Source organism: Oratosquilla oratoria, chromosome 12 (assembly GCF_046742065.1).
Source record: "Oratosquilla oratoria isolate Oo_2021 chromosome 12, ASM4674206v1, whole genome shotgun sequence".
Taxonomy (NCBI): Eukaryota; Metazoa; Arthropoda; class Malacostraca; order Stomatopoda; family Squillidae; genus Oratosquilla; species Oratosquilla oratoria.
Genome location: NC_134788.1, coordinates 4,045,347 through 4,069,373, shown reverse-complemented (window position 1 = coordinate 4,069,373; position 24,027 = coordinate 4,045,347). Strand labels below are relative to the sequence as shown.

The 24,027-nt window shown below is 39.8% G+C and overlaps 1 protein-coding gene across 1 annotated transcript in view; it reads left to right on the top strand.

Moving 5' to 3' along the window:
- Positions 1-24,027, top strand: part of LOC143030916 (polycystin-1-like protein 2) — a 292,044-nt gene that overhangs the window by 45,637 nt on the left and 222,380 nt on the right. Inside the window, exons 6-9 of the mRNA XM_076194168.1 lie at positions 3,314-3,396; positions 4,827-4,942; positions 9,015-9,177; positions 12,799-12,943. Of these exons, the coding sequence (XP_076050283.1) occupies positions 3,314-3,396; positions 4,827-4,942; positions 9,015-9,177; positions 12,799-12,943 (507 nt within the window). The remainder of the gene's footprint in view (positions 1-3,313; positions 3,397-4,826; positions 4,943-9,014; positions 9,178-12,798; positions 12,944-24,027) is intronic.

Here is a 24,027-nt window from a genome sequence, read left to right as displayed (position 1 = left end):
GAGGATGGATACGAAGATAAGACTGTATGAAGTAGTGACTGTGCCTTGGAATTTAAGGGAGGCAGAAAGTGTGGTTGAGATCAAGTGTTTGAGAAGGATGGTGGGTATTACGAGGGTGGATAGAGCGACTAATGAGAAGGTCAGAAGAAGAGCTGGGATGAAAAGGGAGCTGGTAGATAGAACAGATGAAAGACTAATGGAATGATTTGTGCACATGGAAAGAAGGAGTGAAGCCTAACAGAAGCAGTGTGGAAGGCAGAGGTGGATGAAGTTAACCTGAGTAGTAAACCAAGAATGAGATAAATGGGTGGGGTGAAAGGGATTTCGCATAAAAAAGGAATGTCTGTTGAGCATGGAGGGGAGAAGTCAAGAGATAAATGTGAGTTGGAAATGGTCGTGAAATGGAAAATAAATTTATTCGGCCCGAGGGGATTTCTCCTTTTACGTCTTTTCCATTTTTTTTTTTTTTTTTTTTTTTTTTTTTTTTTTTTTTTTTTTTTTTTTTTTTGTTTTTTTTTTTGCATGTGGGGATGAGAACATAAGAATAAAGGAGACCATAAATAGACCATAAAGCCTACACTAGGCAGCTCCGTATCCATCACCACCTGTCATCCCCATCCATAAAGTTGTCTAATCGTTTCTTAAAACACCTGATAGTTTCAGGGCTTACTACAAGGTTGCCAAGTCTATTCCATTCGCCGTGTAAATGAAGTAGTTGGCCTTGCTGTGGATGCTCTGTGTCCTGCTACATTGCTGTTGGCCCAGGTGGTGGGCAGGGGTTAGGGATGGCAATTTATCCAGAAGGAGTTAAGATTAAAGGGTGGGAAAGTTTCGGTGGAGGTGGGTGCAAGCTATAGCTTGCTATCTCCGTTGTAAGGCGGAGGAAGCCTAATAGTATATAGATAGATAGATACATTTCAGAAATTATGAGTATAGGGTATTGGTACCATCCCCGTACTCGGGTATTGACTTCTCTTATGGTGATATTGACTGCATGGTAGCCTGTAACCAGCATTTCAGGGAAGGTTTTGGGCCACCCCTACGGATCATAGTTACACACTATTCGTCAATGTTACAGTTTCAAATTTTCTACAGTTGTTACTCTTTCATGCTGCTACCATCAATATGTGACTTCATCTCTTCTGACTCCCCCTGTAGTGGTGGTGTGGTGTTGCCACTGTTCCCATTCGTGTTGCAAAAGACGACTCTGTGAAACAGAGTGAATGGACTAGGGATCCTGCACACTATTTTTTTCCTACGAAAAATCAAGGCATAAGAGGGTTTGGGAGGAGAACTCCAACTACAATCCTAGTAACTGGGTCACTAGATGTACTTGGTTGTGGTACAGAAGAGAGAAAATAGAAAATATTTGTGGTTTCTTTGTGAGTAGGAAGAGGGATGTGTTTGCGTTTAGTGAAACTAAGTTGAAGGGGAAGGGTGAATGTGGGTTTGAGAGTGTGATGGGAAGGGTGTCGGGAGTGATGAGCAGGTGAAGGAGTGAGTGGACTAATGTGTTCTTGTGAGTGCTTAAAATGGGGGTGGGGAAATGGAAAGAATGAATGTGAAAAGACTAGCAAAAAACATGGAAGCCAGAGATGGAGTGAACTTGGGGAGAAGACTGAGACAGAGATAAATGGATGGTGTGAGCAGGGAAGGAGAGGGCAAGTGGTAGGTACGAGTAGAGGGTGGTTGTGATTGGATGATAAATTGACTCGCCCCGAAGGGATTTCTCCTTGTCTTCTCTAATTACTCGTGCATGGACGAGGAGTGAGGATCTCCATGTAGTGTAAATTAGCTTCGGTTGTCGGGCCTTGCTGTTTCTTGCTGCATTGTTTCTGACCCAGGTAATAAACAGGGTTGAAGGATGAGTGCATATTTTGGCTGGCTACCTCCCTTATCCCATTAAACTCCGATGACAAGATTCTTGTCATTTGGTCAAATAAAACAAAAAATCATAAAACACCAAAATGTTTGATCAAACACCAGAAAAATAGGACGTCAGTCCTCGCTTCGCTCGCGAGCGAAGCGAGGACTGACGTCATATTTTTCTGGTGTTTGATCAAACATTTTGGTGTTTTATGATTTTTTTGTTTTATTTGACCAAATGACAAGAATCTTGTCATCGGAGTTTAATGGGTTAAACTAAGTCATTAGCTGATTAACTCTCACCTCAATGTCACTCCACTTTCACCCATTGACTTTGCTTAACATTCTTGCACTAACCTCCTTTCCTATCTTATCCATATACACGATGAAGAATCACAGCCCAGATGCAGTCCCATATTTACTTTAGATTATTCCCTTTTTTTCATTCCCACTCCTAACATGCCCTATTACTCGTGTAAAGATTCATGACTGTGTTCAACAACCTTCCCTTTATTCCATACATTCATACTACATTTTATAAAACTTCTCTATCAACACTATCATGTGCCTTCTCCAAGTCCATGAAACACCCACAAAAAATCCTTACAATTTACCAAATACTTTTTACATACCTGTCTTACTATAAATACCCATAATATTCCTCCTAAATATCGTCCCCGTTCCTCTTCTAGGCCTGTCAATTAAGTACACCAATGAATCTTGCCAACCATTCTCAACACATGGATCCCTTTAAAAGTGTTGCATTCAATTTATATCCCTTTCCCTTGTATAGAGAATTGTAGATATACTTCTCCGAGCTACCAGGACACTTTCTTTTCTTAGACACACATTGAACAATCTCACCATCCTCCATCATTGTCGTTTTCCTTATCCACTATAAAATGGTACTATATTTCACTACTCTTCTATCAAGACGTGTTATACTTATTTCTTCTGTCTGTTTACAATGAAATCTAACTACAAAGGAGTACAAAGGAGGAGCATGCCGACAGGAGACCTTTTGATCCATGATTAGGTCGGATGTGAAAAAATTATAATAATGATAAATAAATGATTAGAATAAATAAAAAGTTATAACAGCATAAATAGTAATAAACAAAATAAATAAATGCATAGGTATAATTAAATGATAAACAGAAAAATAGTAAATAATAATAAATCCCCAGATAAATAATAATAAATGAAAAACAAGCAAATAATGATAAACAAACAGACAAATAATAACAAACAAACAAATAATATAGAATAAATGACAGGCATTACAGCATTTTGCTTAGGTATTCATCTAAACAAATCTAAGTTTCGAACTGAACTACGAGTACATTGCACTGCCTCTGCAAGAAGTTTATTCCATTCATTAACTACATTGCACTGCCTCTGCAGGAAGTTTATTCCATTCATATTACTCCACTGTAACTTGTTTCAGCTGATGCTGAGATACCTCTGCAGAAGGATGTCCAAGTTGGAAAAAATGCTCTAGATACCACTCGATTCAAAAGCAAAGATCAGGTTTGTATTCAAAGCGCTTGGTTTCCCTTGTACATTACACTCATGGTCATGGATGGACGGTCAGTGATCGGACAAAGTCCGTAGTAAAGACGTCTGGAGCACTGACAATGTTAATGTGCAGATAATAATATACGATAACGTCCGTTTTCTACAATTTCGGAGGCATGTAAATAACTTTGGCCTTAAATCAGTGACATACACATCTCTGAGCTGTGCCCAGTAATCCAGGATGCGACTCGAGGAAGAAAATTATTGGTTTATGGAAGAATTTACACACACGTTGGGAAGTTGGGAATAATATCGTGTCTTCTCCCCTTCGATTTTTTTTTTTTTTCTTTACTAATTGTACTAGCCCTCTTCTCAACTCACTTTCTTCTAAGTAACGTTATTGAGTAGTTTTGAAACAACCGCTAATTATAGGTGATACTTTGCATTAATTTATAATTTCGTGGGTGTCATTGCCTTGTATGTTTATTCTGGACCCTTCCAGACGATTATACTCAACCTAAAGAAAAATCCTCATTCGCACGTGTTGAAAGTAGTGAGTTTTAGATTCTCTCCTATGAGGGAATAAACTATCAGTGACTCATATACAAAAGCCGTTCCTGAACAAATGTACATATAATTAGAGGTAAGGTAGCGTAAAGAAGAATAGATACCGCAGAAGTTAGTTTTAATCCAAATATTTATGTTACATCCTAACAGATGCCTTGGTGAAATGTTTCTAAGTTGTGCATGTATCAAGAAGGTGCCCTAAAGAGATCAGGAATGAAAATTTGTACCATTTACAGACATCTTTGTGAGGTGATAGATGTTTCATTGTATTCCCCTTGAGTGTCCACCACAAATACTTGAATCCAAATGTATAAGGCGTAGTTAAAAGGCTGAGGGCGGTTACCGTTTTCTAAGAAGCATAAAGGATATAAGCAAGTTATGCCCGAGACGGGACAGTTTGCTTAAACAGCGAGTAAACACGGAAGTATATTTCTTAAAAGAGAAGAGTGAATCAATAGAGAGGAAAAGTTATGTGGTGTAAATGGAAAGATATTAATGGAAGTAAACGCGGTAAGGAGTAAAATGGGTAAAGTATTCAATAAAACTGCTGAATGGAAATGAGGTTACGGAAAGAGGAAGATTTCAATCAGAACCCCAGTAAATAAACCACTGATAGTGGGATAGGTGACAGTTTGTGAAATAAGAGATGAATGTAAAACAAAATTGAAAGGGAACGGTGAGTTTGAATTTTAGAGAGGGGTAGGTAGGGTATAAGGAGGTGACGTTGTTGGTAAGTGATGCAGTTACTTCAAATTCCAGTCACACTTCCGCTTGCTCAATCCATCTGTATCCCAGTAAGTCTATAAGCTCTTAAAAGAAAAACATGCCTCGATGTTCTTTCAACATTTTACGTTTCTCAACTTTCTCTTCCTCAGGTCCAGATGATTATGGCCGTTGCTAAAAAACTGGCCAAGGAGGTGGCGAGAAAGAGCGTCAAGGGTGAAACCAGCGTCTACAGCCCTCATCCAGGATGCTCGTTGACAGTATCCAAGTGAGTTCGTTTTCACGTATATTAAGCAAAGGGCGACGTATACATACACAAACCCACACATAGACATTTATTTACAATATATACATGAACGTGTGACACATGTGCACACATTCTGTATCCATTATTCATTTCATGCACCCAAACATCGACCTATCGACACACACACACACACACACACACACACACACACACACACACACACACACACACACACACACACACACACACACACACACACACACACACGCACACACACACACACACACACGTCGGACTAAAGCAAGGTTTACACGCTACGATCAATTGTAGCGATTTATTGTAATGAAAAGGTTGTTACAATTTGTCATTACGTGTAAACAGGAGATCGTAGCGATTTATCGCTACGATCTCCTGTTTACACGTAATGACAAATTGTAACAACCTTTTCATTACAATAAATCGCTACAATTTATCGTAGCGTGTAAACCTTGCTTTACAGCGAAGATTGGAACTCCGGAAAGAAACACAATTTTCGTGGATTACAGCGACGATGGAATACTAGGTAATACACACACACACACACACACACACACACACACACACACACACACACACACACACACACACACACACACACACACACACACTTCCAGGAGGGAAATAGCTGTCGATCACGAGTCCAACACGTGATTCAAAAGACCAAGTGAAAAAAATACACACACACACACATATATATATATATATATATATATATATAAATATATACATATAAATATATGTATATTTATATATATATATATATATATATATATATATATATATATATTACAACACTGAATGGGTCCTGATGAACAGATATACATCTTTATCAACCACAATACACTTTGATTCTAGGCTATTAACATCGAGGGAGACTCGTGGAGGTCAACATGCAGAAATTGAAACGTGGTATGGCCAAGGTCTCATACCTGGGCTAGCACGTGACAAGTGTTAGTAGTGACTTAGCCGATTGCGCAATCGGCCAAGTCACTACTAACACATGTCACGTGCCAGCCCAGGTTCGAGTCCTCTAGCCGTATCACGTTTTAATTCCTGCATGTTTGCCTCCACTAGTCTCCCCCGATGTTGATGGCTTAGAATTAAAGTGTATTGCGGTTTATATATATATATATATATATATATATATATATATTTACATGCATGCATACATATATACACAAACATTCCCATCTTCCCCACGACTCGGTGGCGCGGTTGGTAGAGTCCCTGACTGTCACTATGACGGTCTGGGTTCGAATCCTGCCCAGGGCTGAAATGATTTCAATATCGCTACGCTTCGAGTCGTTACTCCAACTCTCGTGGGCGGGGAGTTGGGGGGGGGTGCATGTAGGGTCACAGCATTACCTATAGATCGGTCATACGAGCTCTGAGCTCTCTTCCGGGAGGGAAATAGTTGTCGATCACGAGTCCAACACGTGATCCAAAGACCAAGGTGAATATGTGCATACATGCACACATTAATATATATATATATATACATTCGTAAATAAACACATACATACACACATACATACGTATACATACATACATACATACATACATACATATTGTACACACATACATACATACATATACCAAAGGCTTCTTTCCCTCTTATAAGGAAGGTAGTCAAAAAACAAAGGCATAAAAACTACTCCCACCCATTCCAACCCTATTACACTGCACTCCCCTCTACCCTCTTCCCTCCCTCTTATCTTGGCACCTCCTGGATAACAGGTCTTCCCTGCATCTTGTCCACTGCCCTGGGTCAGAAACAGTGTCGCAAGACACAGCACATTCACAGCAAGACCGCTTCGTTAAATCGGCGACCCTTCGGGTTGCGTCAAGTTTTCTCACACATATTCCCTCACCCCCATCCCCCATCCATTCCACCTCATACATCACAACATCATCCATATACAACCATTCTCCATTCACCCCTATCTTCTGTCCTCTCCCGTCCTTCCTCAACAGACATTCCCCTCTTCCCCAATGCCCCTTTTACCCCATCCACGCATCTCATCCTATGTCGCCCCTTTATGTTCACTCCTTTCACATCTGCCTTCCACACCTCTTTTACTAATCTTTCTTCACTTATTCTTTCCATGTGTTCAAATCATCCTCATACTCTTTCATCCACTCTATCTCCCAACTCCCTTTCCACCCCTGTTCTCCTCCTCACCTCCTCATTTCTCACTCCATCCAGCCTAGAAACCCCTATCATACTTCTCAGACACGTCATCTCAAACACAGTCAAACTCCTTCTCTCTCTTCCTCTCTTATGTTCCATGTTTCTGCCCCATATAGTGCTGTAGGTACAATCACTCCTTCATACAATCTCCTTTTGCATCCATTTCCAAATGCCTATTTTTCATTACACTTTTTGATCCACCAAGGCATTTACTTGCTTCTCTCAATCTACATTCTACCTCCACCTCCACCTCCACTCCTCCCTTTCCTGTCACATTCGCATCCAAGTGTCTAAAACTATCCACTTCCTCCAGTCTCTCTCCCTTCATACTCACTTCCAGCCTGCTGCTACTTTCACCCCTTGTACATCTCATCACCTTACTTTTACCCATATTTATCTTCAGCTTCCATCTTTCACACACTTTCCCAAACTCTATCACTAACTTCCTCAATCCCTACTCTGATCCTGCTACAAGCGCAGTGTTGTCCGCCAACAACAGCTGGCTTATCTCCCACTTTTCTCCATTTTCTTTAACCATCTCCAATCCCTGACCCACCACCCTTGCATTTATCTCTCGCACCACCCCATCCGTGTATAGATTGAACAGCCAGGGCGACATAACACATCCCTGACGAAGTCCCACCTTTACCTCGAACCACTCACTCTCTCCATTTCTAATCCTAACACAAGCTCTACTACTCTCGTAAAAACTCTTGACTGCTTTTAACGGCTTTCCTCCTATCCCATATATCTGCAGAACCTCCCACAATGTCTTCCTGGTTACCCTGTCGTAAGCCTTTTCCAGATCCATAAAAGCCCAAAGAACATCCTTACCTTTTCCTATAGCTTTCTCACAGATCTGTCTTACCACAAAAATCTGATCTACACAACCCCTACCTGTCCTAAAACCTCACTGTTCCTCACCTATTACTCCCTCTGTTCCTCTCCTAATCCTCTCAATCAAGACCCTCCCATAAGCCTTCCCAACTACACTCAACAAGCCGATCCCTCTGAAACTACAGTTCACTCACACTTGTCCCCCTTTCCCTTGTAAAGCGGAACTATACAGGCAGTCCTCCAATCCTCCCGGACTCTACCCTCTCTTAAACAAATATTAAATAACCTCACCAGCCAGTTCTTTCTTTAGAAATTCTACATGGCATCCATCCAACCCAGGTGCCTTACCTGCTCTCATCATCTTATCACCTGCTTTCACTTAATCTTTCCCTATTTCTCCTCCATTTTCCTCACTCATCACCCTCATTTTCTTAGTGCTTCCCACTGCAGTTACCTTTCCCTCCCTATCCTCCTTCACATTTAGCAACTCCCTAAAATACTCTGCCCACCTTCCTCTCACTACCTTTTCCTCCATTATCATCTCTCCATCTGCACCATTTACCCACTCCTCTCTACTTGATTCGCCTCCTCTTCCTCTTTTAATTTCTTTCCAAAACACCTTTTTATTACTTTCACACACACACACACACACACACACACACACACACACACACACACACACACACACACACACACACACACACACACACACACACACACACACACACACATATATATATATATATATATATACATGTATATATATATATATATGCACGTATGTGTGTATGTATACACATATTGTTTTTTCTTTATGAGGTCATACTCTCGACGTCACATTCGGAGGATCATCACTTTATCAATGTTAAAAGTTGCAGCACTGTTTGGCTCCAAACAGCCCACAGTCACGCTTAGCTTGCTGATTGAGCTCCTCAGACCATGCCATAGTTAACCAAAAGAATCGCTTATAGAGCACGGTACTGATTTTTTTCTTTCTTTCTTTTTTTTTCTTTTTTTTTTTAACAGACTCTCTGAGGAGCTGCTAGCCCGAGGAATAAACTTCAGCAGAGCTTCAAACGAAGTCTTTGTTCAAATTCCAAAAGGTTTCTGTCCATCCAAGGAACTAAAGGACTCTACTTGTAAGAATACCGTTTCTCTCATTATGACAGAATGGCCTACTATCAATTATGTAAGTATTCATTCATTATGGTATGAGGTGTTATTGTGTGTGCATGTTACGTTGTCGATGACCCACTATTTCGATATTATGCCAATTTTGTCATCAAATTCACCCAATACCAACCAAAGTAGGCATCTCCTTGAAATCAAAACTAGTTATATTCTGCGAGAATAAAGTGATACAGACTTGGTGATACAAACCTAAGGCAAGGTTTACACGCTACGATAAATATATATATATATAGGTACTACTGGTATATGTACCTTGGCGAATCAAAATTTAGATATTCATACTCATAAGGACTCATAAAAGAATAAGAAATGGAATGCACAAATACTGATTCCTTGATTCTGTTAAATGTATGGTAAAATTATAATAGTAATAATAAGTATAAGTATATTGTGCAAATAACGTTAGATTCCTTTTCAATAAGACCAGAATTTATATAAATCAGGTTAAAAGTCAGTTAAATGAACTACATAAAGAGATAGAAGTGAATATTGTACCTGTCTACCGGAATTTCACTTCACGAAGATAAATGGTTAAACATCCAGTACACAGTGCAGATTTGCAATGTTTGCACTCGTAATATAAAATATGTCTTTCCGAATACCTTTCCTCTCACAAAAATTTGTCCTGTTCCTCTACTCTGAACGTATCAAATTATTATCTATGACAAAATTCAAACTGCCTACTGGATCCAGACCCCTAGAATGTTTCCTATTTAGACGAGAAACCCCTTTAGAAGGTAATTTGTTCGCTCTTTGCCTACAATTTGCTTCCCAGGTAACTCTCGACGGATAATACCTCATATCTCATACTGTCGACATCAGCGAGCGACACAGGCATTAAATTCAAAGTCGTGTGAAGGAGTTTCATTACCAGTCATCAATGTCAAATTACTGTCCCTAAAGTGGGGGGCATCTTACGATTTTGACTAAACTACGGTGGAGATGAAACTAAGAGCAAAAAAAAAATCCAGCTGTCCCATTTGGGTTTGCAGGCTACACAATATGGACGAGATCATTATTTTTATTCTACTATGGAAAAATATTCTCAGATTTCTAACATTTTGTAATAATTTTGAAAACCATAGAATCTTTGTAGAAATTAAGTACCCCCCCCTTTTTATCTATTTATTTTTATTATTATTATTATATATTTTTCTAAGTAATCGAAGTCCCGGGGCGTCAGTCGTATATATTGGAGTGGTCATGAATCGACATTCTAGGGCTTCCATAGTGTGGCATTACTTTGAACTTCACAAATTTTCGCTCTGACCAGAATATACCCACCAGCTGCACAGTACGAGTACTACCTGTCTTTATTCAGAACAGAATTCTTAGAATATGTCATTTGTTCGAGACTTCATTGTATTCTTAACTTAGTCCACCTCAGTGCACTAGATTACAGTTGGTTAAAATGGAATTCTTGGTAAGGCATGAGATCTCATAAAATGGGGGATGAATTCCACAAAAAATCACACACCACAATACAGAGGAAAGCATTTGATACTGTTCTAAAACAGATCATCATATATGAAATAAACAACACATCACTGGACAACAACCATGATACTGTGAATATAAAGATTGTTTCATCATTTGCTGTTTTATATTATATGAGCTTTTATATAAGATATTGTATATTTCAATTTCATTATGTTGTAATATCTTGAACAATTATTTTAGCTCGGTATTCGTAAACGAAACACCTCAAAGTGAATTCCAAACTGAAACCTGTGAAAAGTCTGGGGTAAACTTACTCACTACGGTAAATATAACAAAAGAAAAAATTAAAAGGTGTTTAGACAAACTCAAAGTTAATAAAACACCAGGGCCTGACGGTTGGCATCCAAGAATCTTAAAGGAAATGAAAAATGAGATTGTTGTTCCATTAGAAATTATTTTCAAGAAATCCATCATACCCGGAGATGTCCCAAGAGAATGGAAGCTAGCTAACGTTACTCCCATATTCAAAAAAGGTGACAAAAAGAAACCAAATAACTATAGGCCTATAAGTTTGACTTCAATCGTAGGAAAAATAATGAAAACTACCATCAGAGATGCTATCGAACATCATTTAGAAAGTAACCGTTTGGTAAATGATAGCCAGCATGGTTTCAGACGGAAACGTTCTTGCGTGACTAACTGGAATTCTACAACACAGTTATCTCGATTTATGACAAAAGAAACAATATAGATTTAATATATCTAGACTTTGCAAAAGCTTTTGATACCGTCCCACACGAAAGACTACTTACTAAATTAGCTTTACATGGAATAAGTGGTAGCCTATTAGGTTGGACTAGTAATTGGTTGAATGGTCGAAAACAGAGAGTTGTTTTAAATGGAAAAACTTCTGGATGGAAAAGTGTTGCAAGTGGAGTTCCTCAGGGTTCCGTTCTTAGGCCACTTCTATTCATAGTATATATAAATGATATAGACCATGGACTAAAATCTACTGTTTCCAAATTTGCTGATGATACAAAACTGTGCGGAGTGGCAAATGATCACTCAAACCAATTAGATATTCAAGAAAAATTAGATAAATTGCAGCAATGGTCTGAAAAGTGGCTAATGAAATTTAACACAAGTTGGTGCAAGGTAATGCACATAGGCAAAAATAACAGTAAGTACGATTACAAATTATTTGGAAATTCGTTAACAAAAGTGGATAGTGAAAAAGATCTCGGCGTAATTATCAGTAACGACCTCAAATCATTCAAGCAGTGTATTTCAGCATCTGAGAAAGCAAATAAGATTCTGGGACTGATTACGCGATCTTTTGATTTCAAAAGTCCATCACTCATTAACAAGCTATATAAATCGTTAGTTCGTCCACATTTGGAATATCCTGTTTCCGTATGGTCACCGAATCTCATTAAAGACATTGGCAGACTGGAAAAAGTACAACGGCGAGCCACAAAACTGATTCCAAATATCAAAAATAAATCGTACGAAAATCGACTAAAACACATGAATCTGTTTTCCCTAAAAAAGCGTAGACTCAGAGGTGACTTGATACAGGTCTTTAAGATTTTAAAGGGAATTGACAACATCAAAAGTGACCAAATTTTCACATTGAATGAGAATCAGACAAGAAACAATGGTCTCAAACTGTCCGGAAATAGATTCAATTTGGAAGTAGGTAGAAACAACTTTCCCAACCGTGTAGTTAATGAATGGAATAAACTTCCTGCACAGGTAGTGCAATGTAGTTCAGTTCGGAGCTTTAAGAATCATTTAGATAAATACCTAAGATGCTGTAATGATTATAATTTATGTTATATTATTTGTTTTTGTTTTGTTAACATTTGTCTGTCTGATTTTCATTTATTATTAGTTATATGTCAATTTATTATTATTTACTATTTACCTGTTTGTTTATTATTTAACTATACCTATGCATTTATTTATGTATTATATTTGTTATTTACATTATTATAGTTTTTATTTATTATTTTATTATCAATATGATTTTTTGTTCGCATCCGACCTAGATATGGATCAAAAGGTCACCTGTCGGCATGCTCCGCCTTTGTAATCCTTTATATCTATTGGCGACAAAAAATTATATAGAATGATTCTATTATAGTTGTCCTCTAATCTGCACATCTCCTCTTGACAGATATATCCAGACTCGTCACTCAATCTGTCACAATCAACCAGAACGGTAGATATAGCGGTTTTCGTAAACGACGAGGAGATCAAGGTCAAGGATGAAAGCAAAGGCATAAAAGTGACCATCAAACGAAGTGAAGAAAATTTGCCAGGTCAGTCACATGAAAATGGGAAAGGAGAAAAATAAATATGAAGATATAATGGTTCCTATCATATGCAAACACAACTCCCTCTTCCCTTATGTATTTGTATAAGGTAGGGGAACAAGGAAAAAAAACACAGGAGAGAGGTTTTTATTTTTTTTTTTTTTTTTTTTTTTTTTTTTTTATGTATCTAACGTTTCCAGTATACATACCCTTCTTCAGAGATCTTAAGCCAGGTTTACACGTTACGATAAATTATAGCGATTTATTGTAATGAAAAGGTTGTTACAATTTGTCATTACGTGTAAACAGGAGATCGTAGCGATAAATCGCTACGATCGCTACGATCGCTACGATCTCCTGTTTACACGTAATGACAAATTGTAACAACCTTTTCATTACAATAAATCGCTACAATTTATCGTAGCGTGTAAACCTGGCTTTACACACAGTTCATCTAGCTGGTTTCTGACCTATCCTTGTGCTTTACTTCATTCTTCATAGCTATTTCGGATGCTGGGTTTACCCATCAAGGAAAACCTAAGTGTAGCATGTTAAACTTAGGGCTACACAACCCCAAAAATAGATACAGCTTAGATAAGACGTTTTTAGAGAAAACTGAGTGCGAGAGAAACTTGGGAGTTCTAGTGAGTCCAGACCTTAAAACCAGGAAACAGTGCATTACCGCCAGGAATAAAGCTAACAGAGCATTACTAGGACGGTAACGAATAGAAATGCAGAGATAATTATAAAACTCTATCTAGCGATAGTTAAACCCATCCTTGACTATGCGGTACAATTTTGGTCTCCGTCCTATAGAATGGACATAAATTCACTAAAATCAGTTCAGAGAAGAATGACCAAAATGATACATGGACTCAGAAATTTGCCTTACGAGGAGAGGCTTAGAAGCCTAAACTTACACTCTCTGGAAGGGCACAGATTGCGGGGTGATCTAATAGAGGTGTTCAAGTGGATCAAAGGCTTTAACAAGGGTGATGCAAACAAGGTCATCATAATAAAACAACAGGGCAGGACTCGCAATAATTAATTTAAACTGGACAAGTTTAGATTTAAGAAGGAAATAGGCAAGAATTGCTTTACTAATAGGGTGGTCAACGAATGGAATAGACTTAGATAACCATGTAGTGAGCGCTGAAACTATCAGTTATTTTAAGAAACAGTTAGACAACTTTATGGATGGGGATGACAGGTGGTGATGGGTATGGAGCTGCCTTGTGTAGGCCTTATGGTCTCTTGCAGTCTCCTTCATTCTTATGTTCTTATGTTCTCTATTATTGGCCATATCTGGTTCTGAAGGGTGTTCAAAAGCCAGTTCTCTGAAATTATCCATATGTTTTTACTTTTTCTCTTTAAAGAGACATCAACAGGAATAATGTTTGCAAGAATAACAATTGAATATAAAAGACTGTATATCTAGGGGTTACTAGGCTAGATAGTAAGAAATGAGGTGAGGAGGAGAACAAGGGTGGAAAGAGAATTATTGTTGTTGTCGTTCCCTAGACTGTCCGAGCAGTCCCGTCTCCCCAAGGAATGCCACAGCCGAAACTGGGTTTTCCCACAAATTCTTTATAGAGTGTATGTTGTGTTGTTTGCGTGCATGATTGTGTATAATGCAGTCTTCCATTATGTGTTGTATGGTATGGGGTGAAGTGTTACATCCTGGGCAGCTGTTCACAATGCGGTCATCCAGCCTCTTCTGGTAGCTTAGAAGTGCTGGGTGGTGGCCGCACCGCAGTCTGGCCAAGTGGACTCTATCCTTTCGTGGGAGAGAGGATTCAGAAGGGTGGATATCAGGGGGTCTAGCATGCAGCAGTGTGTTGTCTTTCAGTGTGTTAATGGAGCGGTGAGTGATATGATTATGAATATGTTTCCGGAGGCTGGTATTTGGTGGTTGTGGAGGAAGAGAAGAGAGTATCTGTGTGTGATACAAATCTTTGGGTGTTGTTTTAATGTTTCTTGATGTGTGTGGGTGTTCTGCTATGCAGTGTAGCGGGTGTGATGTGTTTGTGGTAGCTGCGGCAAGTGTTTGTTTGCCTCTCATGTCGAGGTGGTCCTTGACTTTGAGGACTTTTGTTTCATGGTGTAAATGGTCTGTAGGTGTTGTATTTGTGCAGCCTGTAATTGTTTTTAGGGCTTTGTTTTGTATGATTTGAAGGGTGTTGTGGTGTGTCTCACTGAGATTAGGAACCCATGCAGGACTCGCATAATTCATCACTGAGCGTATGCATTGTTTGTATATTGTTGTATTAGTTTCTTTGTTTTGTCCAAATGTTGTTCCAGTGATTGACTTAAGTGCGTTAAGTCTAGGTGTGCATTCGCTTTTTTATGTTTGTGATGTATTGTTTGAAAGACATGGATGTATCGTATGTTACACCAAGAATTTTCGGTGTGTTTGTGTGTGGAAAATTAGAGTGTTGTTGATGTAGAGATGAGGTATGTATTTGTGTTCTCTTGTCCAGTTGGTGAGAAGTGTTGCTGTAGATTTCGTTGGAGCTATTTTGAGTCTGTTTGTGATGAATCATGTGTTGAGTGTATCAAGGTATGGCTGGATTATTTCTGCAGCTTTGTCTCTGTTACGATGTGTGCATGTGATTGTTATGTCGTCTGCGTAGGAAGAGATTTGTATTTCTGAGGTGTCTGGTGTGGGTAAGTCATGCATGTATAGATTAAAGACCGTGGTGGATAGAACAGAACCCTGTGGTACTCCATTCTTAATATTTCTGATGTGCGATGATTGGCCATTATATGACACGTAAGCATTCCTACCTGCCAGATAATTGGCCAGCCATCTTTTGGTGTTATTGTGCATGCCTGTGTTATATATTTTATTTGTTAGGTTGTGGCGGGGGATAGCATCAAAAGCTTTACTAATGTCTAATGTCATAAGAAGTGCTCTGTGGTGGGGCCTATCTGAATTGATTCCATCTAAAGTTCTTTGTGTGAGATTTATCAGAAGAGTGTTTGTGGAGTGTAGGGGCCTAAAACCGTGTTGTGAGTCAGCAAGGGGAATATGTGGTGTGACAAGTTTAAGTATTAGGCGTTCAATGACTTTAGAGAGGGTGCAGAGAAGTGTGATTGGGCGGTGCGATGTTGGGATTGTTGGGTCTTTGTTCGGTTTTGGAATGGTGATTATTTTACCATGCTTCCAGATGTCGGGTATAGTGTTGTGTGAATTGCTGTAGTTTGCAATGTTTGTGAGTGCGTGTATACCTTGAGGTCCAATGTGTTTTAGGTGGGTGTTACTTATGTTATCAGGGCCACAGGCAGATGAGTGCTTGAGATTATGTATTACGTGTTTTGTCTGACTGTCTATGAAGGGTGTATAGTCTGAGTCTGTGGGAAAGTCTTTCTTACGTCGAATAGTGCGTCGGTCGTCAGGGTGAGAAGTGAGATGATTTGTCTGTGCAAAATGATTCATGAGTGTGTTTGCTTGTTGTCTGTTTGAGGGTAGATTGTCTGTTGTGATTATTGCTGCGTGAGAGCGTGTTGTGTTACTGTTGGATAGTGTAATGCTGTTGAGTGTTTTGTACAATTTGCTGGTGTTTGTTTTGTGATCAAGTGTATTGATAAAGTTTTGCCAATTTTGTGTTTTTTGTTCGTGTATTTTATTGGCAATCACAGTGTTTAGTTTTTGTATTTGGTGTGCTATGTTTTGAGGGATAGGTGTGGGGATATTGTGTTTAGTGTGTCTCGTTGTCTGATGAGGCCTTGGATTTCTGGTGTGAAGCTGGGGTTGTGTGATTTTCTGTTGCCTCTAGGGATGTATCTCTTGTCTGTGTTTTTTATGATTGTATTAAAAGTGTGCACAGCATTATTTATGTTTGTAATTGGTGTACTGTTAAGGGTTTCAAAATGTTGTTCTGTCTCTTCAGTAAAAGCTTCCCAGTTTGCTCTCTTGTAATTGGTGTATGTGTGTCTGTGGCCAACTGGGGTGCATCTTGTTTTGGTGGTGATGATGATTGGAAGGTGGTCAGAACCAAGGGTTCCGACCACTCTCCATGATGTTGTTGGGGTTAGGCAGGGGGAGCAAAAGGTGATATCAGGAGAGGAGGGAGTGTAGAGGGCTTGGTGTGGGATATGTGTATGATTATGTGTGTTGTTCATGATAGTCAATGAGTCAAACTGAGTCTGTATATCAAGTGTTGTCTGTCTGTGTCAGGGTTGTCGACATACCAGGCCGACGACTTGGCGTTGAAGTCACCACCCATGATCAGGTTGGGGATTGAGGCTAGTTGGCTAAATTGAGGCCTGAAGGTGTTTGGAACTGTGGGGGATGATTGGGGGGGGGGGATGTACATGTTAACTATTGTCAGTGTTGATTTGTTGCCTGTGTGGATTCGAATGGATTGGATTTCTGTAGTGTTATCTGTGGTAGGGAGGAGAATTTTGGTTGTGGCGCTTGTGTCCACAAGACAGGAGTGGTGGATCAGGGTGATGAGTCCACCGCCATTGCCGTCGGTCCGGTCTTGTCTGATGGTGGTGTAATTATGAAATTATGGTGTTTTGTGTGAGTGTCTTAGTTTTGTTTCTTGTATAATTGCAATGTGTATGTTGTGTTGTTTAAGAAAGTGTTCGAGTTCATGTTTTTTCGTGTTAATACCGTCAATGTTGTGTTGTAATATGTTGATGTTGTGTGTTCTGTATGTGTTGTATGTTGCCGTTTGGGGTTGAGGTTGGGGTGTTAATGGGGAAGGTATAGGATCTGGGTTAGAGGGGGGGAAAGGAGAGATTGGGGACAAAGGAAGGGGAGTACTGATTGGGGTTAAGGGCGAAGGGAAATTGGGAGTGGGTGAGGGTGCTGGCTGTGGTTGGGGAGGTGGGAGTGGGGTTATTGGAGGGAAGGTAGAACATATCCAAGTGTTTGTGTATTGGTTTGTGTCAGCAAGTGTTGTACAAGTGAGGTGGGCCCAGTTTTTGCACATATTGCACTGAACTGAGTCCTTTGTCTGTCTGCTTGAGGTAATGGGTTTAGAATATGTTGGGCATGTGTATTTTGTGGTGGGCCCAGGATTGCTCTCTACATCTCCGGCTAAAAGTAGAAGAAGAGGGGTGATCGCCGGAAAATCACCCCTCGGTGCAGAAAAAACATAATAGTGCATGTTGTAAAAAAGGATTTTGGTACTCCCCAAGGCAGTTGTGGCTCCTCTTGGTGATCGGTGCCACCTGCGTAGAGCCGGTGGCCAGGGCTGGTTGCCGTCGTTTGGCCCCCAACTCTTGGGGTTGGGGGGTGGTCCCACGACGTAGACGCTGCGGCTCCAGGACCTGGAAAGGGAGTTGGGAGATAGAGTTGATGAAAGAGTATTGGAATGGTTTGGACACATGGAAAGAATGAGTGAAGGACAAGTAAAAGAGGTGTGCAAGGCAGAGGTGGAAGGAGTGAACATGAGGGGCCGTCCTAGGATGAGATGGATGGATGGGGTAAAAGGGGCATTGGAAAAGAGAGGAATGTCTGTTGAGGAAGGACGGGAGAGGACAGAAGATAAGGGTGAATGGAGAAGGGTTGTGTATGGATGATGCTGTGATGCATGAGGGGGAGTGGGTGGGAGATGGGGGGTGAGGGAGTATGTATGAGAAATAAATTGACACAACCCTAAGGGATTTCTCCCCATCTTCTCCTTTTATGCATGGGGGGACGGAGAGAGTGGGGGGGGGTCACCGAATTAATTAAGCTGCCTTGCTGTGGATGTGCTGTGTCTTGCGACACTGCTTCTGACCCAGGGCAGTGGACATGATATAGGGATGACCCGTCATCCAGGAGGTGCCAAGATAAGAGGGTGGGTGGAGGGTGGAGGGGAGTGGAGTATGTAGGGGATGGAATGGGTGGGAGTGGTTTCTATGCCTTTTTCTTTTGGCTACCTCCCGTGTAAGGGGGAAAAGAGCCTTTGGTATATGTATGTATGTATGTATGTATGTATTATTGGCCATATATGGAGGGTGTTCAAAAGCCAGTTCTCTGAAGTTATCCATATGTTTTGACTTTTCGTCTTTAAAGAGACATCAACAGGAATGGTGTCTGCAAGAATAACAAGTGAATATAAAAGACTGTACATGTATAATGATAGATACGAATAAGACACAGTAAGAATTAAAATTACAGTACTTACAAAAATGGGTACAATGAACCCAGGCACGATCATGACTACTTAGATACACAAAGGAGCTATCTTGGTTCCTTAATCGTATGACGAACTAAGTGGCTTTGTAAGTAGGGGGCTGTTACTGGGCTAGTGACACTGGGAGAGATTGACAGTCGGTTTAGGTTCGGCACTTTATTGAATGGAAACTGGCATACATACACGTGTTGGCCGGCCCAAGTCTGAAAGGATACTGACCGTGACCTGACCTCACACGCCTTAAGTACCCTCGGGGCGTACCGAAAAGTAGCGTCCCTCTGGCTGGGACAGGGTTGCCGGGCGTAGCCCGGAATTGTGCTTTTGGTAGCCTACAAATATGTTTCTCACAAGAGTATTATGGCCATAGCCCAAACATACATGCTCTGACGCTTAAGGCTAGTTGTCCTTACACTTTCTCCCAAGAAGCTGCTCACCCACATCCTGCGACTATACACCTATGCCTCAATATGTTCTTGTGGGGGACTCTGTTCACCATAGCTTCACATCCTCAAATTCGGCAGGAGATGAGAGAGAAGATTTGGAGGTGGAGGGAAGGAGAATCAGGGGGCAAGGGGATATCTTCTCACCCTCAGCGAAATATTCAACAGCACAATGCACGAGGTTATGTTAGACTAGATTTTGATAGTTGGAGCTTTTAAGAAGGTCAAGCTGCCTAGCTCGTCATAAGATTTTGGAACTTGTATAGCTCCTTTATTTATCTAAGTAGTCATAATTGTGCTTGGGAGCATTGTGCCCATTTTTGTAGATACGGTAATTTGCAATTCTTACTGTACCTAATTTGTATTTATCATTATAGTTATACAACCCTTTACATTTCATTACTATTAATTTAGATATATTCCTGATGATGTCTCTTTTAAGATAAAATGTCGAAATATATGTATAGCTTTGAAGAATTTGTTTTTAACATCCTCTAGATGGCAGAATTATAGTTAGAAAATTGGAAAATGCAAACAAAATATATATCACCTGTCATAATGCAAATGGACAGATGTTAATGAAAGTGTTTACGGTAACGGAAAGAAGGGTAAAGTATTTCAGAGAATTTTTAAATGTGGAGGAGGTTAGTGAGGTCTTGACTTCGGCAGTGAGAGGTGCTAGGAAAATGACTGTGATAGACGATGCCATGCAAGCTGATAAGGCACCTAGGTTGGAGGGGTCCCATGCGGAGTGTCTGACAAAGTGAGGAACGGCTATATTGGATTGGCTAGTAACGTTGTTTAATGTATGGCTAAGGGAGATGAGTGTGCCAGAAAACTGGAGGGGTGTTTATACAGTTTAGATGTACAAAGGAAAAGGGAACAAATGTGAATGTAATCTTAGAGGGATCAGTTTGTTGAGAGTATTTGGAAAGACATGGTAAGGTGTTCATTCAAAGGATTAAGGGAAGAACAGAGAAAATAATTGCTGAAGAACTGTGTGAGTTTAGGAAATGTAGATTAATTCCTTGTGGTAAAACAGATATGCGAAGAGATTTTGACAAAAAATTAAGATGATTTTTGGATCCAGAGCCTTTAAGTGCATAAGTGCCGCCCCCCAGCAAAGTGTCGTCTCGTGGCAAAGTTCTCAGTGATGCCTCCCCCCGCTCCCCCATCACCACTTCCCATCTCCACCATCCCATACAACCTGTTTTAGCTATTGCCTTGCGAAATAATTGAACGGATTTTAAAAATTGTATTTAATGTCCCTATTGCAGAAAGGATAAGGGAAAAATATTTCATATTCCGTTGATTCTGACGCAAAATTCGTATATCACGGTAAAATATTCAGGGCTCCTTTACCTTTTTTTTTTTTATCATAATTACTATGTCAACCTTGTGAGCGGCATGTCCAAACTAGAATTGCCGCCACACTAAATGTGCCGCCCCAGGGCATATGCCACCACCCACCACCACACCCGCCCCCGCCCACATGTGAGGGCCCTGTTTGGATCTTTATGTGTCTAGAGAAGGCTTATTACGGGGTCAACAGGAAGTCATCGTGGGAAGTATTGCAGATCTACGGGGGGCTGTTAAGGGAAGTCAAAAGCTTTTATATGAGCAAAAGAGCTTCTGTTTGAGTTGGAAATTATGAGATTGAGTGGTCTGAGGTGAAGGTGGGCTAGGCCAGGGATTGTGTCATGTCACCATGGCTGTTCAACGTGCACATGGATGACGTGATACGGGAGCTAAGTGTGAGGGTGATGGGCAGGCAATTAGAGATAGAGTGAAGGGAAATGGAAGGTGAACCTTATGTGATAGGAGGAAATTGAAAATAAATGTGGGTAAAGTCAAGGTGAGGTGATGAGATGTATAAGGGTTGAGGGTGGGAGTAAGTTGGAGGTAAGTCTTAAATGAGAGAGGTTAGAGGAAGTGGATAGTTTTGAATATTTAGGGTCACAAGTAGCAAGGAATGGAGGTGTTGGGGTGAAGGTAAAATCTGTAGTAAAAAAAAAAGCAAGTAAATTTCTCTGGGAATGAAAAGTATCATGAAAAACAAATACATTGGGATTGATGTAAAGAGAAAATAATATGAGGAGGGTGATTGCACCTATGACACTATATGGGGCAGACTTGGCAGAAATGAAGTACTTAAGAAATATAAAGTGAAAAATGGGTGAGGAGGTGGTAGAAAGGGAATTGAAATATAAGGCTGATGAAAGAATACTGGGATGGTTTTTACACATGGAAAGAATAAGGGAGGAAAGTCTGGCAAAAAGAGTGTGAAAAGCAGAGGTGGACGAAGTGAAATTGTAGGGAGGTCCAAGAATGAGATGGATGGATAAGGTAAAGGGTACCTTCAGTAAAAAAAAAAAAAGGGGGGGGGGAATTCTGTTAAGCAAAGATGAGAGTAGGTAAGAGATAGGTGAGAGTGGAGAATTATTATGGACTATAAATTAATGCAGACCAAAGAAAATTTTCCCCGTTTCCCCGTTTCAGGGGGACAAATAGGCATGGTTCCCATGTAAATGAAGTGATGGGGTCCTGCTATAGATGTGCTGTGATTTGCTGCATTGCTTTTGACCCCAGCAGTGTGTGTGTGGGGAGGGGGGGTCAAGGATTATTCTTTATCCACAAGCTAAAACGGAAGGAAAACAAATAGATAGGAGTGAGACAGGTGAGGTAAGGTTCATGCCTTAACTGGCTATCTCCATTATCAAGAGAAACTATATATATATATATATATATATATATATATATATATATATGTATATATATATATATATATATATATATATATATGTATATAAATCATATATATATATGAATATATATATACATATATATATATATATATATATATATGTATATATGTATATATGCATATATCCATATGTATATATATATATATATATATATATATATCACACATGTATATATACATATATATATACATATATATATATATATACATATCAGGATAAAATAATGTAACACAATATTAAGTTAAACTTAAAATCCCACTATTAGAAAATAAGATTTGGTGTGAAAGCATTTTTCTCTATATTTCGACCATTTTCTGAGGTCCTCTTCGGCAGATGGACTACAAAAGGGGAAGTACAAGATTATATACATAAAGATGGTGCACAGAACAGAAGGACAGGGGAAGAGACTCAGGAACGTGCTCCTAGTGGGGTGTACGTTGGTTATTAAATACAGTGACATTTGAAGAAAAAAAATTGACTGATAATGATGTTATGTAGCCAGGTGTCCATTGACCTTTTGAGATGTTGTAATTTGTGAAATCTTTTATGAAAGATTTTTCTATTTTCCTCTTAAAACTACAATTTGATTTATAAATCATATTAGCCTCTTCCCAATCTATACGGTGATCTTTGTTGTAGGAATGAAGGAACACTGCAGAGTTTTATTGTGCGCATTTGATAGAGTTCTTGTGTTCCTTGATCCTGGTTGTGAGGTTTCGACCAGTTTGTCGCCAGTGCACTTGTTTACAATCTTTGCAAGGTAACTTGTAAACATCTGGATTGTTATTCTTCTGAATTCTTCTATACACATTCACTACTTTCGAAAATGGGCTATTGGAGTGAGATCAATTTCAATTGATCAGAAGTAAGTAATTCAGAAACATTGTCGGTAGAATCACTAGGGTAATTTAATACATCTGTTGTCCCATTTGTATTTGTTATTAAAGTTTGAGTTGTCCTTACAGTAACTAGTTTTTGGTTTGCTAAGAGATTTAAAAAACCGTCTGAATATCCCATTTTCATTAATTGTGGCCATACTATTCCTGATTCATTATCCAGATGTTGTGGACTGTATAACCTAAGAGCTAAAAAAAATGTAGATAACTACTTGTGTGGGTGGGTTTTATGTAAACTAAGGACAGTTGGTCACAACTTCTGATCACCAGTATATCTAGAAAATGTAGTTTGCTTTCAGTTTCCAATTCTATTTCAATTTCTATATACATATATATACCAAAGGTTTTTTTCCTTATAAGGGAGGTATCCAAAAAACAAAGGCATAAAAACCACTCCCACCCATTCCATACCTGTCAAACTCCACTCCCCTCCACCCTCTTCCCTCCTTCTTATCTTGGCACACCCTGGATGACGGGTCATCCCTGCATCATGTCCACCGCCCTGGGTCAGAAGCAGTGTCGCAAGATATAACACATTCAAAGCAAGGCCGCTTAAATAAATCGGCGACCCCCCCCCCTCTCCGTCTCCACATGCAGAAAAGGAGAAGATGGGGAGAAATTCCTGCGGGCTGCGTCAAATTTTTTTCACACGTACTCCCTCACCCCCCATCCCCAACCCATTCCATCTCATACATCACAACTTCATCCATATACTGTACAACCATTCTCCATTCACCCCTGTCTTCTGTCCTCTCCCGTCCTTCCTCAACAGACATTCCCCTCTTCCCCAATGCCCCTTTTACCCTATCCATCCTTCTCATCCTAGAACGCCCCCTCATGTTCACTTCTTCCACT